General features: G+C 43.6%; 1 protein-coding gene across 4 annotated transcripts in view; it reads left to right on the top strand.

Moving 5' to 3' along the window:
• Nrp1 (neuropilin 1) overlaps window positions 1-22155 on the top strand; it is a 149452-nt gene that overhangs the window by 82114 nt on the left and 45183 nt on the right. For all 4 annotated transcript variants that reach the window (XM_040755278.1, XM_040755279.1, XM_040755276.1 and 1 more), the window contains exon 8: window positions 20143-20298. In XM_040755278.1, coding sequence (XP_040611212.1) covers window positions 20143-20298 — 156 coding nt within the window. The remainder of the gene's footprint in view (window positions 1-20142; window positions 20299-22155) is intronic.

Here is a 22155-nt window from a genome sequence, read left to right as displayed (position 1 = left end):
TGACTTTCCCTGATTAAAATGCCAGGAGACAAAAAAAGAAAAGCTATTGCAAGAGACATGAGGCTGAGTGGAAGATGAACTCTGCTGATCTCAGATAAATAAAAATGGCACCAGGGACTAATCGATTACCGCCACTGCCACCCCCAGTGGCTTTAGAAATAGAATTATTTGATAAACCAACTCAGTTGAAGCTTCACTCTTCTCCAAATGGGAGGGCATTGTCTTTTGTGGCAAAAGAAATTTTGTAGTAGGTTATTTACGGCTCTACATACTCCAGAGAAGCAGAAGGCAGTTGGCTGCTTAGCCATATTCTGTTTGTTTGGTAAGTTAGCCCTGGTGTGGACAATTGGCCATGGAGTAGGCCTCTGGGTTATAATGTGATGAGATTGGAACCAGAGGTTAGCTACAAGCATGAAATTGGGGCTGGGCAGACAGCTGAGCAAGCATGAGATCCTGAGTTCCACCCTGAACCTATGTTTTTAAAAAAACCTCTATAATGGAGGCTGACTATAATCCCAGCATTGGGGAGGAAGAAATAAAAATAGGAGAACCCTCAGAGCTTTCTGGTTTACCAGTTGCTAGTGTCTAGCCCATTTGAAAAGCTACAGACCAGTGAGATCATGTCTCAAAAAACAAGGTAGACTGAGCCATCTCTGGCCTCTACATGCACACACACACACACACACACACACACACACACACATACACACAGATGCACAGACACAGATACACACTCACATACACACTGATTTTAAGAACAAAGACAAAACAAGTTGGACTTGTTCAAGGACAACATGAAATAAAATAATGTTTTCTTTGATAATCAACATTAATATACACTTTAATCATCTTTTAGGTAGAAAAAAGTGCGTGCTTATTCAGTCGGAAGAGTGTTTGATTTGAAGCCCTTGCTTGTAACCTTTAGAGTACCCCCGCTTTGAAAGTTAGAAATAGAAGTGATTTATCTTAAAGCTGTAGACTGCCATTTGTGTGAACAATCTTTAGACAGTGTTTGCTTTCCTCTGGTGTTTTCTGGATTGATCCTTTGTTCTCAGGTGTTGAGTAAGGAGCCTCACATGAAATCATTTTTGAGTTTTCAGAAAATTGCCAGCATCTTTTGGGTTTACAATCTGTAATGCTTTCCTCACGATCGCTTCCATCTGCCAAATTGACTAATCCAGAATGTGTATACAGCAGGGTTATTCTGACTGTAAACACTCTGTGTTTATAAACCAGGCACTCTAGGGGGTGCCTTAACTCATTCAGATCATTAGCAAATTGCTGAAATTACAATAAAACGATACTTTATAAATCTGTAACTAGAGAACTGACAGAAATAGCTCACTGGGTTCTCCAAATGTGGAATGATGCTTGTAAAGTATAGTAGTCAATTTAGGGAAAATGCAGGTGTTTTGTTCAGACTGGTTTTAGTGTGTGTGTGTGTGTGTGTGTGTGTGTGTGTGTGTGTGTGTGTGTGTTCACGCATGCATGCGCGCACTCTACAACTACTGATGGTACTCTAAATGCCTGGAAGGTATATAATTTGCTTTAAAGTACTTCCCCAGGTGAGTCTTGGCAAGTCCCTTTACCCTGAATCTGCACGGACCTCTGCTTCCCACCCACATAGACCACTGTTTGGCATAGGTCTGATACCTGGACTGTGTTCCCTCCAGAACATTATGAAAGTCTCTGTTCCCTGAGCCACATTTCCTGAAGTTGTCTCAGAGACTTTGGACTTTCACATTACAGGTCATTTGAAGGCCATAACTAGAGATGCATTAAATTTAGAGTTTCAGGTGTTTAGGCATGGATTTGATTGGGGGTAAACAGAAATTCGTGTAACATAATTGTTTCAATACTTTGACTTTTATGTCACATAGAAGTTACCAAGATGGTTTAAATAGCTTTGGTCAAGCTGACCACTTACTTCTGTTTTAGAAATCAGATAATGATTTCGCTAATGAGCATTTCATGTCAACACTCCCTAGAGAGCATAAGAGCATGAATAACGCTGGCAAACAGTGTTGACAGAGCCACAGTTGTTCATGGAGAACTGCACTAAAAGGCTGTGTACAGCACTTTGCTCACAGATCTGCCTTCTCATTTTTATAATGACAGTCTCTTTTTTTTAACCCACATTTACAGTTACATCCTGAAAGAGATTGTTTCTCCTTCCTAGGACACCTCAATTCAAAGTGTAGGACCCAAAGTAGATGTGTTAGCATCATTTTCTCTTTGTCCAGGCCCAAAGACCCGAGATTTGCAGTGAGTCAGAATGTTGGCACCCTTGTTCCTACTCAGCTTTTAGTGAGTTATGTAGAGGGCCATATCCACCTGAAGGTGAACAGCAGCACTTTGAGCCCAGCTGGCCCCTGCTTGGTTGCTGCTTAACACACTGTCTGCTAACTAGAATTGACACAGCAGAAGCTACAACGGTGACAAAGGACTGGATGATGTGTGGAGAAGTTTCTTAGCGTAGGCAGGGCTTGAGCTATGGGGGATAAGTAGGTTGTGGGCATAGGGACTGCTCTGTGACTTGCAGGTTTTTGAGCAGTGCCCCTGGGGTCCGCATAAGAGTGCCACGTGTCTTCCCATACAAAAGTTCCAAGGACCAAAAGACAATTGTGCAGATGTTGACTTTTTTCACGCCCAGCCAAAAATGACCATCAGGGGGAAGCTCACAGTGTCCTGGATTCCAGCTATGAATCATCGCAGGGGTCGGGCTTCTTAAGCAGCAAGTGATTTGCTGCTGGGTTTTGGGTGTTTTCTAAGCTACTTGATGCTGTTCTTTGAACTGGAGCCTGGCTCTTTTGTTTTCCAAAAATACAGATGTATTTGTTTACCCTATTCAGAAATATCACATCACCACTTCCCTGCTTGCTTATCTTGAGTTTCTCTATTTTTAGGTATTAGAAGTGAACTGTTCTAACTAAATAAACACAAATGTTATTTTAGACTGCTACACAATCACACTCAAAATGCACAGAGATAAGGATGACACTGGGGCACAGAAACACAGGATGAAATTGTCAGTCGTGAGCAACAAGATCTGGGCAAAACGAGAATGAAATTAGTTCTCCCGCACACAGGAAGTGTTGCACACAGACATATTTTAGATCTCCTGAAGTATGTCAATCAAAAGCTTATTGTTGTCTTTTAAGTTCCAACATATTCCAGAATAGGGAAGAGGAACTACAAAGCCTGTCTATTGTTTATTCATTTCTTTTCATAATATTGCACTTTCATATCTGCAACCTTAAGGACAGCACATTAAGTGTTCCTAGTTACAGCACCAAATCCGTGGACCAATGAGGAAAGAAGGCTGATGATTTCACATCTGTTTTGGGTGAAAAGGCTGTTCCTGTCTGTGGTACTGAAAATTTAAAGAACTTCTGTTATTATACAATTGGGAATCCTCTGGGAGTAAAATGTTAATGAAATCCATAATGCTTGCAGATTTTACGATAGCAGTTTTAAGGAATTCCTTTGGTGAGGTTTGTTGATTTCTGTCCCAGTGGTAATAATTGCACCTTTTACAGAGTGTGTTAATGTCCACATTTAGGAGCAATGGCTACATTTATGCTGTGTGTAATATAACACACCCACTCTTGAGCCTTAAATAACTTTCATATTGTAGGTTGAAAACCCCAGAGCAAAAACAAATATGTTCCTTAAAATTGGGAGAACCTCTAGGTCGAAACTTCTAGCATATCCACAGACAGCTTCTCAAGTGATGAGAGAGGGGTTTCCACCCTGGCATCCAGGCTCAGATATGGATGGAGATGTGGGGCCTCCTAGTTCTTGGTTAATGTACCACTCAAAAGATCCACATCAGCATGAGGCTTCTGATCAGCATCAAAAGAGTCGTTTGAGTTGCTGATCTGAAACAAGACTGATGCTTGAGTGAATGTGTGTATACACAAGTACGGACACACCCAACCCCCATGTACAAGCACATGCAAACATATATGTATACAAAATACATGCACATGTATGAGTAATCATAAACACATATGCATAGACATGCACACACAAACATGCATGCATAGAAGTATGCATGCACATGTGTGAGCATACATGAACATACATGTACATACAAATTCATGTGCCTGTATGCATACACGCCCACATACACACACATGCATACGTGAGTTATTTCCCTTCTTCACTCTTTCCCTCCCCTCCCTCAACCATCTAATCTCTTTCAACTCTAGGTTCTAATAAAGAGAGAAAAGTAGATTAAATTTTAAAATGCTCTGTATATCCCAATAGTAATAAAATGCATTATGTTTTGTATTTCCAGCAGTTGATGAGAGTATGCATTTGAGACTAATTGTACACATTATGACTAAGAATAATCACACATGTGCGTGTGCATGTGACTCATGCTCTTTTTTTTTAAATCAGTTCTCTTTGCCTCGAGGGGTTAAAATGTATTTCTGACATTCTTCTAATTGCCTTGTGTCAGGAGAACAAAGCCGTCGTTGCAGCAAAGTTTTATTTTTCTTACAATTCTAATGCCTTAAACTTGTAACTACATTTTATGGATCTAGCAAAGAGGATAAATAAGCCTTTTCATTCTTTTAGCAAGCCTGAGAGGGCTATCGATACTGTTCTTCAGGGGGTAGGTGATTGGATAAGACAGCTTCTCGGGGCCTTTCAAGCATTTAAGATTCCATGATTCTATTAAAAATAAATGTACTCGATCAGCTAGTGCCCTGAGCTTGCCTAAGATGAAAATATAAATATGTGGAGCATAGCTGGAACTCATTTTAAACGCTATTGATAATGGTGTGAGGCAGCATGCAGCTAATTTTGTTCCATTAAGGCAGTTTTTTTCCTTAGATCAAGTAATTGTTAGGGCTGCCTCCACCAGGAATCTGAGGAGTTCATGCTGAAACGCTGTGTGATGAGGCTGTCTCCCTCGGTTCTCCTGAGCCAGTCTGCAAGGACATGCAGCTCATGAGTGACAAGATGAACCACTACATCTCTGGTGGAAAAGTCTGCGAGGCTGGGACTTACCTACCACTACAGCCTGGTCACACTTTCAAGCTTGGTCAACACCCAGTCTCTGTCTCCCCTTAAACAAAGAGATCATGTTCATTTCTGAGCATCTATAAACTGAAAGACTACCCAGAGAGATGAAGGAGAAAGCCATGCCACACACCAGCTTTTTGAAGAAAGACATCTTGGTTGTCTCTGGCTTCTAGACTTGAAGTGTTTACATACCATGGAAACTGGTAAATCCCACCTCAGACTAGAGAAAGACCAGACCCAGCTAGGTACATAGGCTCCTACTACAGGGGAAAGGACTTAGGCAGGGCCTGCAGTTTGAGAGGCTCTGGGATTGAAATACCAAATTTCTATTGGAAAATACTCAGGATAATGAAAAGAAGTTAGGAAATCACAAGAAATGTGAAATCATGATAAATCCTTTTACTGCATTAAGAAGTATGTGGAGCTTATAGGGAAAAGAATAAATAGCTTTTTTAAGCTCCCAATTTTGACAAAATAGATACGCACGCAATGAGCCAAATTTAAACATTTCCCAGAAAATCCAGACTAATGAAAACTGCGCAATGGAACTCATTACTCTGTGTGCTCTATCAGTTGCTTTTCCCGTTCCTGGGAATCAACCTGATGTAAACAGCTTAAGGAAGAGGCTTTGTTTTGGCTTACAGTTTGGGAGTCCAGTTCCTCATGATAGGGGTGGAGTGACAACAGGAACATGAGGCATCCAGTTGTCACATTGTGTCCACAGTCAGAAGCAGAGAGGAGCACCAGTGCTCAGCTCACTTTCTCAACTTCATCACTCTTCCCTGGTGCTCGGAAGGGGGAGGGGCTGCCTCTGGACTGGACAAAGACAGGCGGCAGGTATTTTTGCAGGAGTGAGTTTTTAAAGAGAAAAAAAGGGAAAGTCTGTGATAGGAGAGTTGGTAAGTCCTAATTGGACCGGTTAGTGGGTATAGCCAAATAATGGATTTTGATCCCTGAACCTTGGTGTTTTGTCTCAGGAATGAGTCAGTAGACAAACGAGGGGATAGACTTTGGGGGCTAGCTTTAGGAAGGTAATCTAAGGGTTTAGCAAGGGAAAAGGAAGAAAAAAGGGCAAAATCTGCCAGCACCATGTTTGCAGTGCTTGGGCTTGTTAGAGAGCCCCTCAGTATGGTCTTCCTCCCTCAGTATACCTGGTCTAGACACTCCCTCAGAGACATCACCAAAGCTGTGTCCCCTAGGTGACGCTATATCCTTTCAAGTTGATAATATTAACCACTACATGTTAACTTAATTTTTAAAGTATTTTTAAATATCCAGATTGGTCATTGCTACTCTCAATCAACAACATTTCATAGTGTAAACATACTACTCCATAACTTAGCATGTTTCTGAGGATTGCATGCAGTAATAATGATGTAATTATTTGTTTGTAAGATATCCATACCGCATGAAATTATTTACTTATTTAGCAATTATCTACCATATAAAAATTTATACACTCTAATACTTGCAAAACATGCATACACAGATGTACATATGACATAGACAAAAGAGGAAGGCAGTAGCCAATACTCTTGTGTTTTTAGTATGTTTTCTCTAAAATCAACTAGCTATGAAGCAGATGAATCTCATTTAGTGCAATAACCATGACGACCATTTCTCTGCCTAGATGCTCGGTATCTAGCACTAATGCATGCTTCCACCTGGAAACTCAGCTGCACGTCCCAACCTCCACAGCACAGACACTTAGCTCTCTGTTGCTTTCTAGAATGGTTTACATAAAAATCTGGTTTCTACTTTGCTGCCTATGAAATGTCTAGATTTAGGATATTTGTGTTTCTCATTTTAGATTCATCTCAATTAAGGTCTTTTATCGAACATAATTCATACAGATTAAGAATCATCATTCCATTTCCTTTTAATTCCTAGCATTTTAATTAAAACCATGTGAATTGAAGTGATGTGCTGTAATCCCTTAACTTTGCGTCTCCGAGTATAACCACCATGTAATTGAATTCTCCCTGATCAGAAAACCTGAAAAGTCCTCCAGGAAGGGAGAAGCTCTTCGGAGCATTCCAAAGCATTTTAGCTCTGTGTTTCTGCCAAGGAGTGCCTCCTCCACCCTTTATGTCTTTACCCCCATGGCAGCCTGGCCACCTGCATTAGGCAGGTGACCTCTCGCCATTGTCAAGCTTATAGTCCAAATAAATGTGTCCAACCATGACTCAGCCAGTACACTGCTTTCACATTAGCATAAGTTTGATTCCTAGGACCCACAGAAAAAGGCAGAATGACAGTGTGTGTCTAGGATTGCTGTGATGGGGAAGAGAGGAAGGTTCCTTCCTGGACTTAATTGACCTGTCAGCCCAGCAAAACAGATGAGGGAAACAGATCAGGGAAAAGACAGTATCTCAAAAATAAGGTGAAGAAGAGATTGGGGAAGATACCTGATGTTACCCCCAAACCTCCACACACATACATGGATGTGCATGAACACACACACACACACACACACACACACACACACACACACACGCACGCACACACACACACACACACACACGCATGCACACCCCAGAGTGGCTCCAGTGGCTGAATTCCAGCCACAGTTTCTGGCATGTTAGAAGACTCCCAGCTGAGGTAGGAGAGGGGCAAACAATACAGTACTGCCCTGTGACGTCTGTGCTTGTGTCCTGTGGTTTGCAAGTTGTCAGCCAGGCATATTTTTTTCATTGTGTGACCCGGGCTCAAATGTTTGAAATTAGCATCTGGATTATTCTCAAAACATGGAAATAATTTGCAGTTGTGTGAGCTGATTGCATTTGGGCTCAGAGGGAGGCATGTGCTCCACAGAGTGCTGCATGTTGTCCCTTTCTTCTGGGTGAGGTTCCAGTGGGCACTCCTTCTCTTGACACAGCCCATTTCGTTCAGCTCAGCCACTATGAGTTCTAATCACAAGTCTTTCTCATGCCTTCTTTGAAAGTGTGATCTAGAAAACTCTCCCCATCAGAGATGACTCTCAGCGAAAGAATCCTTATCAATGGACTGGTAAGCTTTCTGACAGGGAAAGGCAGTCACAGCCTTGTTTATGTGTTCTCAAAATGGCGGGCTGAGGATGGTGACCCGTGCTGGTAATGCTAGGGCTGTAAAGGCAGAGTCCTCACCTCTGAAGACAGGCAGAGCTACATTGACAAACCCTGCCTCAAGCAAACAAATACAAACCAGAATGATGGGAATCCCCCAGAGACTGTGCAGGGTTTGTGACAGTTGGTACTGAGCAGCCCGATCCTTCCTTCAGTCTTGTCTCCAGGCCACATTCATTATCACCTCGGGTTCAGTGATCCTGTCAGCTCCAGACAGGATGTTTTATGCCAAGTGGAAGAGTTTTCCCGACACCTGAACTCACAACCTCTCCATCAGCACATGAAACTCTTCTTACCGAGAGAGGCCCACCTACATCTCGGAGAAATGCATGGAGCACCGTGTGAAAGGAAGCTGTCAGAGTTTATAGGGCAAGTGACTGATGGAGGCCATTACTCCCATCTGCAAGCCTTTAGTTTCCAAACCACCACCACCCCCAATTTGTTTTTGGAACCAAGATTTTAGGCAAAGGAGACATTAAAGGCATGACTGACTGTGGAACAGGCAGAGGCTGAGCATACATGCTTATCTCTAGTCAGCCATTTAGGAATCACCCCACTGCAGCAAAAAGTTGCACATGTGCGGAATAGAACAACCACTTTGTGTCCGAGGGAGGGGCAGTACATATGTGCACACACAGGTATGCACAAGTACACACCTGTGTGTGCACACATGTAGAGGCCGGAGGACAACCTCTGTTGTCACTCCTTAGAAGCTGCTCATCTCGTGTGTGAGACAGGATGTTGTATTTGTTTGCATACTCTTTTGGCTCCTTTGCTCTTTGGGGGACCCACCACCCAGCTCCCCCCAAAAAATTATCACTCGGAGACATTATTGTTTATGAATGCCCGACCTTATCTTGGCTTGTTACTAGTCAGCTCTTCTTTACTTAAATTATCCTGTCTCTTTTGCCTCTGGGCTTTTATCTTTCTCTATTCTGTATACCTTTATTTACTTGCAACACATCTTTGCATCATTAAACACATATTCTACAACATAAATAAATGCAACACATCTTAAAATAATATTCCATAACAGGGTGTCTCACAGACCTAGAACTCACCAGATAGAGTTAGATGGGTTGAACTATGGGGATCCTCTGTCTCCACCTTCCCTGTGCTGAGATGACAAGTGTGTGTGCCATTGCACCAACTTTTGCTGTGGGCTTTGGCAGTCCGGCTCAGGTACTCATGCATGCACAGACAAAATTTACTGACTGAGACACCCCCCCCAATGCCAGAACAACATTTTAATAGACATATTCCTTCCCTGTATTTAATATTTTCTTGATTCTTTTAGTTCGAAATCTTTTTAAACTGTCAAGAAATTAGGAAGTGTGTGTGTGTGTGTTGTGTGTGTTGTGTATATGTGTGGGTGTGGGTATTTCTTTCAGTGCACCTTAGATCCAGCTTAGCTCTGCTTCTTTCTGGAGTCTGCCTGCTTTTTCTAGCCTCTCCCCAATGATAACTCCTTACAGACTGCAAATTAGGTAAACATTATGACCTGCAGAGAATTTGATGTTACTTTTGCCAAAGTACAAGAAGGGTATGAGGGGTTTCCAGGCTCTGAATAGGTAGGCAGATCACACTTAAACACAACAGAGTGGCAGGCTTATCTTTGCTCCTTAACAGGAAGGTAGGGCAGGCGGGACAATGTCCTTGAGACTGTGTGAGACACAGCAGAGGAGTTTTTTCATCCTCGCTGCCCTTTGAGGCAACTTCCAGAAGAAACTCTAAGTTCATGAGAGACCATTTGAGAAGTGAGTAACAAGGGACACTTCATAATGGGTGGACCCAACCAACAAGACTCAATGGCACTCCAGCTTTAAGTAAGGGCCTTTCAAAAGGGCTGGAAAGTTTATGATGAGTTATAATATTCACAGTGTGAAGTAAGAGGATAAGAGTAATTGCATTCCTCCTTACAGAGGACGGTTAGTGTTCCAGACACTTTCATGTTGACTTTAATATCATGCGGTTGGCTTTTGTTTGGAAGAAAGGAGGTTCAGATCTTGCCAACCATGCTGGACTTAAAACAGCATTGAATTTAAACACAAGGAACACTGGTGCCCCATCTGCTAAGGATTAGGGATATATTGGAGTAGTGAATTAAAACTGCAGAAGGTCCTCTCTCTCTCTCTCTCTCTCTCTCTCTCTCTCTCTCTCTCTCTCTCTCTCTCTCTCTCTCTCTCTCACACACACACACACACACACAGAGTTACAAAATGACTAAGGAAAAATGTCCTCACACTGTTGGCACAGTTGTATGAGTATGTACTGTGTGAACCTCATAAAGGCCATAAGAAGTAACTAGTATTTTCTGTTGAAGAGAAGGGGGAGCTAAAGCTTGAATTGAAATTAGCCAATTAACTTGCTTAGCCAGGTTGTTCTTCCGTGTCAAAGCTATATGACTTTGGCCACCATATGCCCAACCAGAACACTCCAGTTTTCCTAAGCCCAGAATCTGCTGAGCTGTTCAGTGCAGCCAGTCACTTTGTGTGGAGATTTGTTTTTTACTTGGCATTTTCCCTTCTTACTGCAGGACAAAATCTTGTAGCCTTTCCTTCCTTTTAACCCACACAACAAACACTTAGACACACCAAACACTTACTTGTGTTGTAAATGAGTAATTGCCGACTCCTTCCTTCCCTGCAAGGTGGGATCTGGACAGCAGAAGGAACCCTGGGAAAGCTGCCACACCATCAGTGTGCTGTTGACACAAAGCACTTTGTTTCTAGTTTGGGCATAGCACATCATGCAGGATGGAGGAGAGTGTTGTTGGCCCAAGAGCAGCCAGCAACTCAGACAGGGAGTGCTTCTGTCCTTCCTGGGAATGCCTGGTGTCCCAGAGGCAGGGAAAGCAACTCAGCAGGGCAGTGTTTGGTGCTGAGCTTGGGGTTAAACCCCAATGAGGTCTTCTCTGTCTCTGTCACTATTGGATGCTTCATGATATGATTCCTGCATTTCACAAAGGCCCACAAAGGAGGATGTGTGTATATGTAGTATATGTGTGTCTCTGTGTGTGTGTATGTGTGTGTGTACACACACATGTTCTGTGTGTGTGTGTGTGTGTGGCATGTGCATGGTATGCAGTATGATATGGTATGTGTCTGGTGTGCATCTTGGTGTGTAGTGTATAGTATGGTATGTGTATGGTGTGTGTGTGGTATATGTCTCTCTGGGTGTGATGGGTATATGTGGGGTGTGACAGGTGTGACTATGTGAAATGTCTTTGTAGATGGAAGAGTGCATATGGTGTGTGTGTGTTTATGATATGTGTGTTATTAATGTGCCTACGTATAGTGTGTGTGTATATATGTGGTATCTTTGTGTTGTGGTGTGGTGTGGTGTGTGTGTGTGTGTGGTGCCTGGGGAGAAAAGTCACCCTGGTTCTCTGAGAAATTCTGGCAAGAGATACAAGACAGAAGACCAGTATTAATCCCACTTGTAGGCAACTGGATGAGACTTTGTCATTCCTTTTGTCTCTATCTCATCAGCTCCGGCCATTTCCTCAGCCAGAGTCTCACCCATCCTGTGAGGCCTGGTTTGAATGCATCACTTGACCTTTTCAACAAAGCCCTGTCTATTCCCGTCCACAGTGCTTTTCCCTTCTCTGAACTCTGTGATGCCCTCTTGCTCTCACAGTGTCAGTTTTGACTTCACTCTGACACCATCATGTGTGACATACCGCATTTCTGTGCATGCCTCTGCGCTTCTAAGAGTCATACAGAGTGTTTGAATTTTCTGGGCAAAATGGCCTTATCTGCATGTGTGGCATCCTTCAGTCCGTCGGTGTGTTGTCATCCTCGGCATCTGAGCATCTCTGAGGCTCTGGAGCCCATGGCTGAGCTTGCCCAGCTTAGCTCTGGCTCCCTTTTGACTGTCAGAGTCTAAGCAAGGCTCACATTTTCTGCTTGTCTCCTTGTCTCCTTGTTTCTGGGCAATTTAAAGGTATGACAGGAGACTCCACTGTTCTCACCAAACTGAGTAGGGCTGCTCTTCCAAGACTACCTCAGAATTAAAATTTCCTTTTATATTAGTTGTTTCTGGGTTGTCAAAAGAGATTAATCTGAGAATGGAGATCTGTCCAGGAGTCGGGTGCTGCTACAACCAGAAGTTGATTCTCTCTTAGTGTAACTGTGGCCAGAGGATCCATTCAAACAATCAGATGACCATTGGTCCTTCCTGTCTTGCACTTAAAAAAATTCCTAAACATCAACTTATTTTTCTACCATATAATAATATTCGAAGTAGACTCTTCCAGTAGCCCTGAGTCCAGTTTAAACTAATCAACAAGGTAGTCACAGATGGTCTCATATTTCCTATAACTGCATAAAGTGTTTAATTCCATAGAGCTGTTGGATCATATTTCTGCTGCCTCCGAACTTGGGGGCCAGCATGGGGTGCCATGAGCTAAACAGGGTGACTCTGGACAAGGGAACGTGTCACTTTGCTTCTCAGTTTATTTGTGCATAAAACTTTCCTTGTTTGATAGGAGATTTGATGGCGATAACACACTTAAATTTAGCCCTTACATGAAATACCCTGAATACAAAGGCTGCCATACAGAGTGTCTATGGAAAGGAACAATCTTAGTTATCAGCATTTTTCTATGTAACACAATAATCCTGACAAAATAATATAGGTAGAGAATAATGTTATTAACAATTAGAGGATTATGTTAGTAACCTTAGGTGGCTGTGCTCTGATTAACTTCTATAAGAAGTTGGAGACCCTAAGTTTTGGGCAGACAATGGTCAGATGCTGTGAATTAGCCCCACTCGGCCTAGAATAGCTGAGGGCCACATGCCTGACTAGGTCAGAAAACATGTGTTTTATCTAAGGAAATGAGACAATTACTTACAAATATTTTCTTTAGCTTTTAGTATCAACTGATGAATTAAACAGCCTTGAGTCATCAGAGACGATCTGAAGGAAAGCCGCCATGGTCTTCCCCTTGCAAGCAGACTTTCCGGTTTTTAATCAGACCTCAGTTCTTTGTCCTTTATTTTCTCAGGCTGTTGTGCGGGCCTGCCAGGGGAGCATTAAAAGCTGATAAATGCTCCCTTGCTAATGCTCACTCATGGGGCAGTATTTTATTGAGCAAGGCAGATTTTCATTTTGGAAATGAGGTTTTCCACATTACATTACTGATGGCCAGTTGTGCACAATCATGGCAAGCAGTGGCATGCATTTCATGGCTCGGAGGCTGCGAGCTGTGTGATTTACTATACAATGCTGAGATACGCTCCTTCGTCCTCCGGTGATTCTCAGTAACATGTGGGCTTTTCCTTGTTTCTCTTTATCTGGGGAATGTGTTTCCTGTTATTGTGAAGACAATGCCTTTGGCCATAAAGTGTTTGTTCTTGTAGATCCCTGAAAAAGAAAGAACAAGGAAGAGGTCAGGGGACCCCAGCACTTTCAGGGGTTCCCTGCAGTAGGACCGAGCCTGATCCCTATCCCATGCCTAAAGTGAAAAGCTAGAGGTTTTCTTTTCCTGTGTGTGAAAATACGATGTGTACAGACAATCTAATGTCTTAGAGTTTTATACCAATGCTGGAAGCATTGTGTCTTGTGGAGTCACTTATGTTCATTGAGCTGTGCAAACTGACTTGGGAGCAGCCACTAGAACTCCAAAGGAGCCTGATGGGTTCCTGAAGATAGCATACATACCACTGGATACTTTCCAGATGTTGATGTGTGTCACATCCCCAGTGGGAAATGCTCAATGATCCGAGAGAATGCATTTGATGTGCACTTGCACATGTGCCTGCCCCCTCCATCCTCCATCTGCCTCCCCACCACCCTTCATCACAGAAGTCCCCCAAACTCAGAAGTGAAAACACATCCATCTTCCAGTCAAAACTCAGACAGTTAGGAGGTAAGGACACGCATCTGAATCTCAGAAGATGGTGCATGAAGCAAAGCTGCTTGGGCTTAGGGAGCCCGCAACCTCGTTGTATGCCTGTCGCCCTGCGTGTTTTGGGGGAAAGAGAACAGGGAGTGATGCCCTGTGGAGAACTGCCCTGCTTCTCTGTCATTGCTGCTGTTTGTCTTAGTGCACCATTGCTGTGTCCTAGGATGGATGCAAGGTTGGTGACAACACAGCAGAGGTGTAGGCAGTGATGGATCTGGAGGTTCCAGATTGTCTCCATGGCTGTTGACCATTGCCTTCCAGTTGTGGAAATCGGGTGTTCAACGGAGCCCATGCACTTCACATCAACAGTGCCGGCTGTGGTGTGAGAACCATGGCTGGCTGGTGTCTGCTGCTCCATCCTTTCATTCTTCAGGGTCAGTCAGTTCTGCTCCCCTCCCCCTACATACACCCCCCAAAATATCCCACATTCTTTCTTCTCCTGTCTACCTGCAGATTTCTACTGTGGAACCTTTGCTACACATCTTGGGCATCATAGTCAGCTGTGAGATGTCTCCCCTCCCTCATCCCTCCCAGTTCTCTGAGCATTGTTTGCATCTTCTCTTGCCTGCTTCATACTATGTTTGCCAACCCTTCCTGAGGTCATAGTTGAAGTTGCCAGATGGTTCCTATTCATTCTAGTCCACTAACTCATTACAGAACACTCTGACAGGCAGTATGAGGTCTACTGGTTATATCAAGTTTATTATATAAAGTCTAATACCTGAGGGTTCCAAAACAGCAGACTACATCAATCTACCAGTGCATGATGATGCCCTTAAAAAATGGTGATGGGGTTAGGTGTGGTGGCACATGCCTGCTCACCAAGCACTCAGAAGGCTAAGAAAAGAGGAGCCTGAGAGTTTCAGACCTGTTTTGTGGCTATGTAGTAAGTTCTTGGCCAGCCTAAACTACCCAGAACCTCTCCAAAAAATGGAAGGAAAGAAAGGAGGGAAGGAAGGAAGGAAGGAAGGAAGGGGAGGGATGGAGGGAGGAAGGGAGAGATAGAGATAGAGATAGAGAGAGAGAGAGAGAGAGAGAGAGAGAGAGAGAGAGAGAGAGAGAGAGAGAGAGAGAGAGAAGAAAACTATTCTTGGCAAGGAGATACAATAAAAAACAGAAGGAAATGACAAGTTATGAGTCACAGAGTTGGAATGGCCTTGTTTTTATAACTATAAACATACACATATTCACGTGTATTTTCATAGGGAAAAGACCCTGGAGAAGATTGGAGTGTGTTATTACAGTAGTGGTATCTTGTGAGAGTTTTTGCCCTTCTTGAATTTACTACATTTTATGAAATTTTCACTAGGACTCTTATCAGCAATACAGAAAGACAAATTCTTTTTTCAGAGAAATCACAAATGTCTAAAAGGGACTAGAAGGAGAACACAGCATGATGAACTCAGTGAGCTGTATGATGAACTTACCAGAGTAGAAATTTTGGGCTCATCCACCAGGCTGAAGAGAGGAAATGGTCACTCCTATTTAGCAGAAGTGGAGGGAGAGTGGAGGGGGAAGAATGGGGAGGGAATAGGAGGAGGAGAGATGGGGGAGGGAGGGAGGGAAAGAGGAAAGGAGGAAGAGTTTGGTTTTATTTTCTATTATGGCACAAGATTTTTACAAATCAAATATACAAACAAAAATATTATTTAGGAATTACAAGCATTTTAGTTAGGTCATACATATTCTGATGTGATTAAATAATACTCAGGAAGGTAGATTGAGACCATTGCCCTACTTAATTATGCCAGTTAGAAAGATTTGTAAAGGCAGAAAAAGGCTATTCCTGTGCCCATTTAGGTTTGTGTCTGTGGTCTGCAAACTCAATTGACAAAAGGCAGATTAACAAGAGAAAGCAATACAAATTCTATTCATATTTTTATGTCACTTGGGCTTCAGAGAAAAGTAAAAGTTCAAAGAAACAGTTATATATCCAAGCACAAATACACCATTTTAGCAAATGGCAATTGCTGTGGAGAAATGACTTCTTAAAAGGCGGGAGATGCCAGGAGCTGGTGTCTCAAGCCTTTAATTCCCAGCACTTAGAAGGCAGAGGCAGGGGGATTTATGTGAATTAGAGGCCAGCCTGGTCTGCAAAGTGAGTTCCATCCAGGACTGTAAACACAGAAAAATGCTGTTCCAAAAATAAATAAATAAATAAATAAATAAATGGAAGGAAGGGTATTTGGCTTCTGGGGTCACTAGATTGTGACTAGTCACTAGTAACCAGGGCACCCCTTAAGGGCAGTTGGTGGAAAATCAGGTTTTTCTGGGAAAGGCATACTCATGCCCTCACCCCAGTGTTGATTCCTGGTAGCACAGCACAAGGGAGACTCACACTTTACCATAGAGGATACATGCCCTGCTCTTAGGCAGGACAGGGGAGGGCAGAGACTTCTTGATTCTGTTACTGATTCCCAATTGCCTTCATCTTGAAATGACACCGAGGCTAAGGAACCAGGTGTTGATGAGGCCAACTGTCCCCATATCCTCCCAGACTTTCCATGGCCCTTTAGGGTGGAGGGTGGTCCCTTCCAGTTACTCAGAATTCCCTAAGCTCTTAGGTAGAGAGAGTTAGTGAGTAGAGACCCCCTGTGTTAACCCTAAGTCCACATCTGGAGAGAGGAAGGCAGGACTTATCAGAGATCTAGATAGCATCTGCTCTTGGTCTATGCAACAGTCTAGATTCCATGAGGTTGTCATCCACTGTAAGCTCAGCGGCAGTCATGTTAGGAAGAAAAATGAAACAGAACTTCAAATCCCCAGTGTGGCAAATAAGAGGAGCTATGGAGTTTAAACCCCAGCAGGAAACTATGCAATTGCCAGGGAAGTTACTGCTGTGTTCGTTGCTGTCGAGAAAAAAAGTACTATTTCCCTTTCAGGAATGACTCACACTTCTGTTCTAGGAGCCCCTCTGTTATGTCTTGACATCTTCCTTACTGAGGAATTTCTTGTCTTTGCCCAGGCTCCTTCCTGCAAGTCAGCTGATTCCCCATACCTGGGAATGTTCTAGGTGACCACTGCTTCCCTGCCTAGTAACTAGCTCTCCCTCAAAGCTTTGTGAACACAGGTCTGGAACGTGTGTCTGCACTGGTAGAATGCTTATCTGGTATCACAAAGTCCTGGGTTCCATCCCCAGCACCCCATAAACCAGCTATGGTGACTCTGACTTGTGATCTCAGCACTAGGGAGGTGGAGGCAGAAGTTCAAGACTAGTCTTGGCCACAGCGTGAGTTCAAAGGAAGCCAGGCTACAGGAGACGCTGTGTGTGTCTGTTTGTCTGAAGGTACATCCAGGAAACAGAGTTCCAAAGTGATTTCAAATCAACTCAAGCCACAATTGGACACTTGAGAGTTTAATCATTCCCAGACTGAAGGGCCTCTTGTAGGTGGGACAGGAAGAGTTTGTGTCTACAGCGCTCTGCTGCAATCCCTTGGACATCCAGGTTTTAAGGACCTTTCAGCTTGCAAGTGGACGTGCATGACTCTTGAGTAACTTGGTGGATGGCCAATAAAGTCTTCAGTGTTCTGAGAGCATTTGAAACTCTTGAAGTCTTCCTCTAGTGTCTAGAGCCCATTAACTTTCATATGTGAGTGTTCTGAAAGCCCAGATTATGTAGAAAATTGTGTTTTCCCCTTTTCAAGTTTCTGAGTTAGTATAGTTTTTTTTTATTTTCTTTTCATCTCAAATTCAGTTTAATTTGCCATCTTTTATTTTGCTTGCCACATAGTACAAGCATTGGCAGTCTCTACTTTTAGAAACCTGTGCTCTCAGGGGATAGGGAGAGTGTGGCATTCACTAGATGATGTTCTGTTTCCCTTCTGAAAAGGATTACCAGTGTCAGCCATCGGGATAAGTACTGTTGAATGAGAAGTTGAAATGGTAGCCATTGTTAATCTACAGTATTAATTTTTATTAGAATTTTGTTCTGTGGATGGGACACAGCTCTGCTGGTAGAACGTTTGCCTAGCATGCACCAAGGCCTGATTCCATCCGTAACAAAGAGCAGGGTGTGGTGCTGCATGTCTAGAAGCCCAGCACTGGGGAGGTAAAAGCTGAAGGATCGGAAGTTCAAGGTCATAGTTGACTAAATAGCAAGTTCCAGTCAAGCTGGACTTTATGAGACTCTGTGTCAAAAGAAAAAGAAAAAGCATGCCTTTAATCTCAGTACCCAGAAAGCAGAAGCAGGCAGATCTCTGTGAGTTTGAATTCTAGGACATCCTTCCTGGTCTACATATCAAGCTCCAGGCTTATAACTTTTTTATAACCATCCACAACCACACCACACACACACACACACACACACACACACACAAAGATACGTTGTTGATTCTCTTATTTGTTTCAGATCTGGAGAAAACCTACAGAGCATCAATGTTACATTTACGTTGATAACACAGAAATGCACTTGTATTGTTGGGCCCTTGCAGGGAGAGCTGTTGAGCTGTTGGACTGTGGAATTTACCCTCCTCCTTTCAATGCACGCCTTTTCCTGTGCCTCTGTGTTCTAACTCCTCCCAGGGTCATCAGGGGAAAGCTGTTCCTGACAGACCAGAGGAGGCAGTCTTCCAAGCAGGCCATTCATTCTGCAGCAGCCCTGGGCTCACAGGCACTGCAGGGTTAATTGAAATAGTGTTTTCTGAAAATTGGGCTGTCAAGTCACAGGACTCAGAAGCTGAGGCAGGGGTGGGGAATTGCTCTGCCTTTGTTGTTTCTCTTCACTTTTGAAGAAAACGGTGTTCCATTAGCTCTTAGTGTACTGTTGAAATATCTGGTCAATGCAAACCAGGTGTATTAGGCCATTCCTCTCTGAATCCTGTAAAAGAATATTGTGTTTATGCATCCCTTCTTTTGAGCTATTTCTTTTCGGTAAGAAAAAAAGATTCTGTAACATCCAGGCGATACAACAAATATACAGAAACAGCTTTCCAGGGAAAGTCAAACGCATTAATGAAAAGGCAGTGAAAATGCTCAACATGTAGAGCCTAATCATAATTTTTATTTTAAAACTATATGTAATTATTAATGATGACAATGTGAAGAGTCAAAGGAAAGGGGATGTGATTATACTGCAGATATCTATGAGGAATATGAAAAATAGGATTGCAGGAGGTCAGAGGTAAGAAAGGTCTTCCTAAGGGGGCAGCATGGCTCAGGAGGTAAAGGACTTGCCATACAAACTTGAGGACCTGAATTCAACCCCCAAAATCCATGTGGAAAAGCTGTGTGTGATAGCACTGACTGATGATTCCAGTGCGTTCAAGGATTCCAGTTCATGAACAGTTGTCCCATTGGGGGACTATTGACAGCTAGCTAGTCAAGGTGGGAACCCATGACAGAACAAAACTTTTCTGGAAGTCCCCACCACCCTTCAGGGCATGAGGTTAGCAAGCAAGACAAAAAGTGAGACTCTCTTGTTGGGAAACTGGAAACTGACAAAGAGGAGCAAGCCCTGCTTTCTGACTGTATCTCTTTCCTCCCCATCATGCCCTGGGACTCATCTCCCTCTCAACTGCTCAACACTCCATCCCTTCCTTCAGTTCTCGCAATCTTTCCACACCCCCTTCTGTGATGTCCCCTGAGCATTTGAAGTGGTGATGCAGATACCCTGTTCAGAGCTGAACACTCTGTTGTTCTGAGTCTCTGTAGGACCTGTTACCTACTGCAGGAAGAAGTTTCTCTGACCCAAGCTGACAACAGCACTAACCTATGGGCACAGGAATAGACTTCTAAAAGGTAGTTGACAGCCGTTGCCTTCCTTTAGAGCAGTGGTTCTCAACCTGTGGGTCTCAACCTTTAGCTCCAAAAATATTTACATTATGTTTCATGTCAGTAGCAAAATTACAGTTGTGAAGTATCAACAAAAGTGATTTTATGGTTGGGGGTCACCACAACACAAGGAACTGTATTAAAGTGTTGCAGCATTAGGGAGGCTGGGAACCATTGCTCTAGAGGGTGGATGGGAAGATGAGGGTCATTGACATCACATGGGGCCCTGCTGATTCCAATGGAGCCTGCAGGATAAGCTGTTTAGGTCACAGCAGTGCTTGTTGGGGCAGATGACTGAACCCTTGTGTCACTTTCTTGCAGGTGGATTTGGGCTTCCTGCGATTCGTCACTGCTGTCGGGACACAGGGTGCCATTTCCAAGGAAACCAAGAAGAAGTATTACGTCAAGACTTACAGAGTAGACATCAGCTCCAATGGAGAGGACTGGATCACCCTGAAAGAGGGAAATAAGGCCATTGTGAGTTTGCTGCTGCCCCTCCCTTCCCCCTCCCCAGCTAAAGCCTTTCACAAGCACCATCAATTTTTATTTGTTTGTGTGGGGATTTTTCTGTCGGGCCTGGTTTACTTTTTGAATTGATTTAAAATGAAAAGTGCAATTAGAGGTTTAAATCTGACCAAAGGGTCTCATGTTACCAATCCAAAGGCCAAGAGGAAATTACACAGATGTCACTGAAAAGACAGCAGAAATAACCAGCCAAATTAAATGACAAACTGGAGAATCACCTTTACCACCCACCCCCACATACACACACCCCACCCCAGGACAGATAATGCACAGCCTAACACTACCCACCTTAGGAGTTCCTGGTAGTTGTTTGGCTTCATTTACTTGGTTTTTTTCCTTGTGTGTCTTCATTCTTTCATAGATGTTTTTCTTCTTTCCTCTCTGTAATGGGCTAGCACGCTTTCATCTATGCTTGTTGCTCATTTACAAGTGCAATTGGCTGTGCCTTGTAAGAACAGGAGAACTGTGGTTATTTCGATGTGTTCTTTCAGATCACACAGACAGCACACTACTCCGCACTTGAAGCTTCACCCCTGGGGCGGCTGGGTCCAGCCTCAGAGCCTTTGCCCTATGCTCTGTCATTTAGGAGCTAAGATCTTCTCCTCAGCCAGCCTGCTTGTTTGATTTATTAATCAAAAGATTTTTGGGAATTCATATTTTATGTTACCTGAAATCAACAGCCTGAGGGGCTGGAGAGATACTCGGCCAGTAACTGCTTAGCACACAAGCATGAGGACCTGAGTTCCATCTACAGAACCCATGCTTTCAATATATAAAAGCATGCATGTATATGCATGCATGCCAGTGAGACGGCTCAGAGGGTAAAGGCACTCACTGGTAAGCCTGACAACCCAAATTCCATTTCCAGGACCCACATGGCAGAAGTGGAGAACCAGTTTTCACAAGTTCCACATATGTACCTACACATGATAAATAAATCAATGTTTAAAACAGGAAAAAAGAGGCCGGGACTGTATGGGTCATGCTTGCCACCCCAGCCCTGGGCAGTGGAAACGGAAGAATCCCTAAAACTCATTGGCAGGCCAGTGAGAGAGCCTGTCTCAAAAAACTAGATGTGTTAGCTCTGTCTGAGAAATGACACCTGAGGTTTCTCCCTGTCCTACAGACACACACACACACACACACACACACACACACACACACACACACACACAATGCAAGGAAACTAGTTCAGTAACGTTCATGTGTCCTCAGCTCACCTTAGAACACCCATGACCTTGGCTAGAACCAAGAAAAGCCCCTGCAGTATGCAGTAAAAGACAGATATGGATTCTCTCGATCAGTGGCAAAATCTCTCTCTCGTGGAGGGCAGGCGAAATGGAGGCAGGTGTAGGGGGGGAGCTGCTCTGTGGGAAGAGAGGCCCTTGGAAGATTCTGAGGACAGTACAAGGGCTATCAAAGGTGGAGGACATAGAACCTCTTCTCCACCTGGGAAAGAAAGCCCCTCATGACCGCAGGGTTTCATGACTTCCAGTTATGGAGCAAGGGCAGGGCCTGCACACACAAGCCTTCCAGAGCAGGAAGGTGCAGGAGGGTGTGGGAGGGAGGCAGCAGGGATGACACTTGGCGTGTGGGGACTTCAGAACATAAATGAAGTCCTTCCCATTTATTCCAGCCAGAGATCTCACCTGAGATCTCATCTGTCTTGATTTCATTTGCTGGACCGTGGCAAGGTCAGAATTCAATCCCAGCCTGCCCTGACAGTCCTCATCCTTTGGACAGAGCATGAACTTGCATGTCTTTCAGCAATCTATGGGCACGCACCCACCCCAGTCTGTGCGAACTCCT

Source organism: Mesocricetus auratus, unplaced genomic scaffold, assembly GCF_017639785.1.
Source record: "Mesocricetus auratus isolate SY011 unplaced genomic scaffold, BCM_Maur_2.0 Super-Scaffold_100013, whole genome shotgun sequence".
Taxonomy (NCBI): Eukaryota; Metazoa; Chordata; class Mammalia; order Rodentia; family Cricetidae; genus Mesocricetus; species Mesocricetus auratus.
This window is presented reverse-complemented; position numbering and strand designations above follow the sequence as displayed.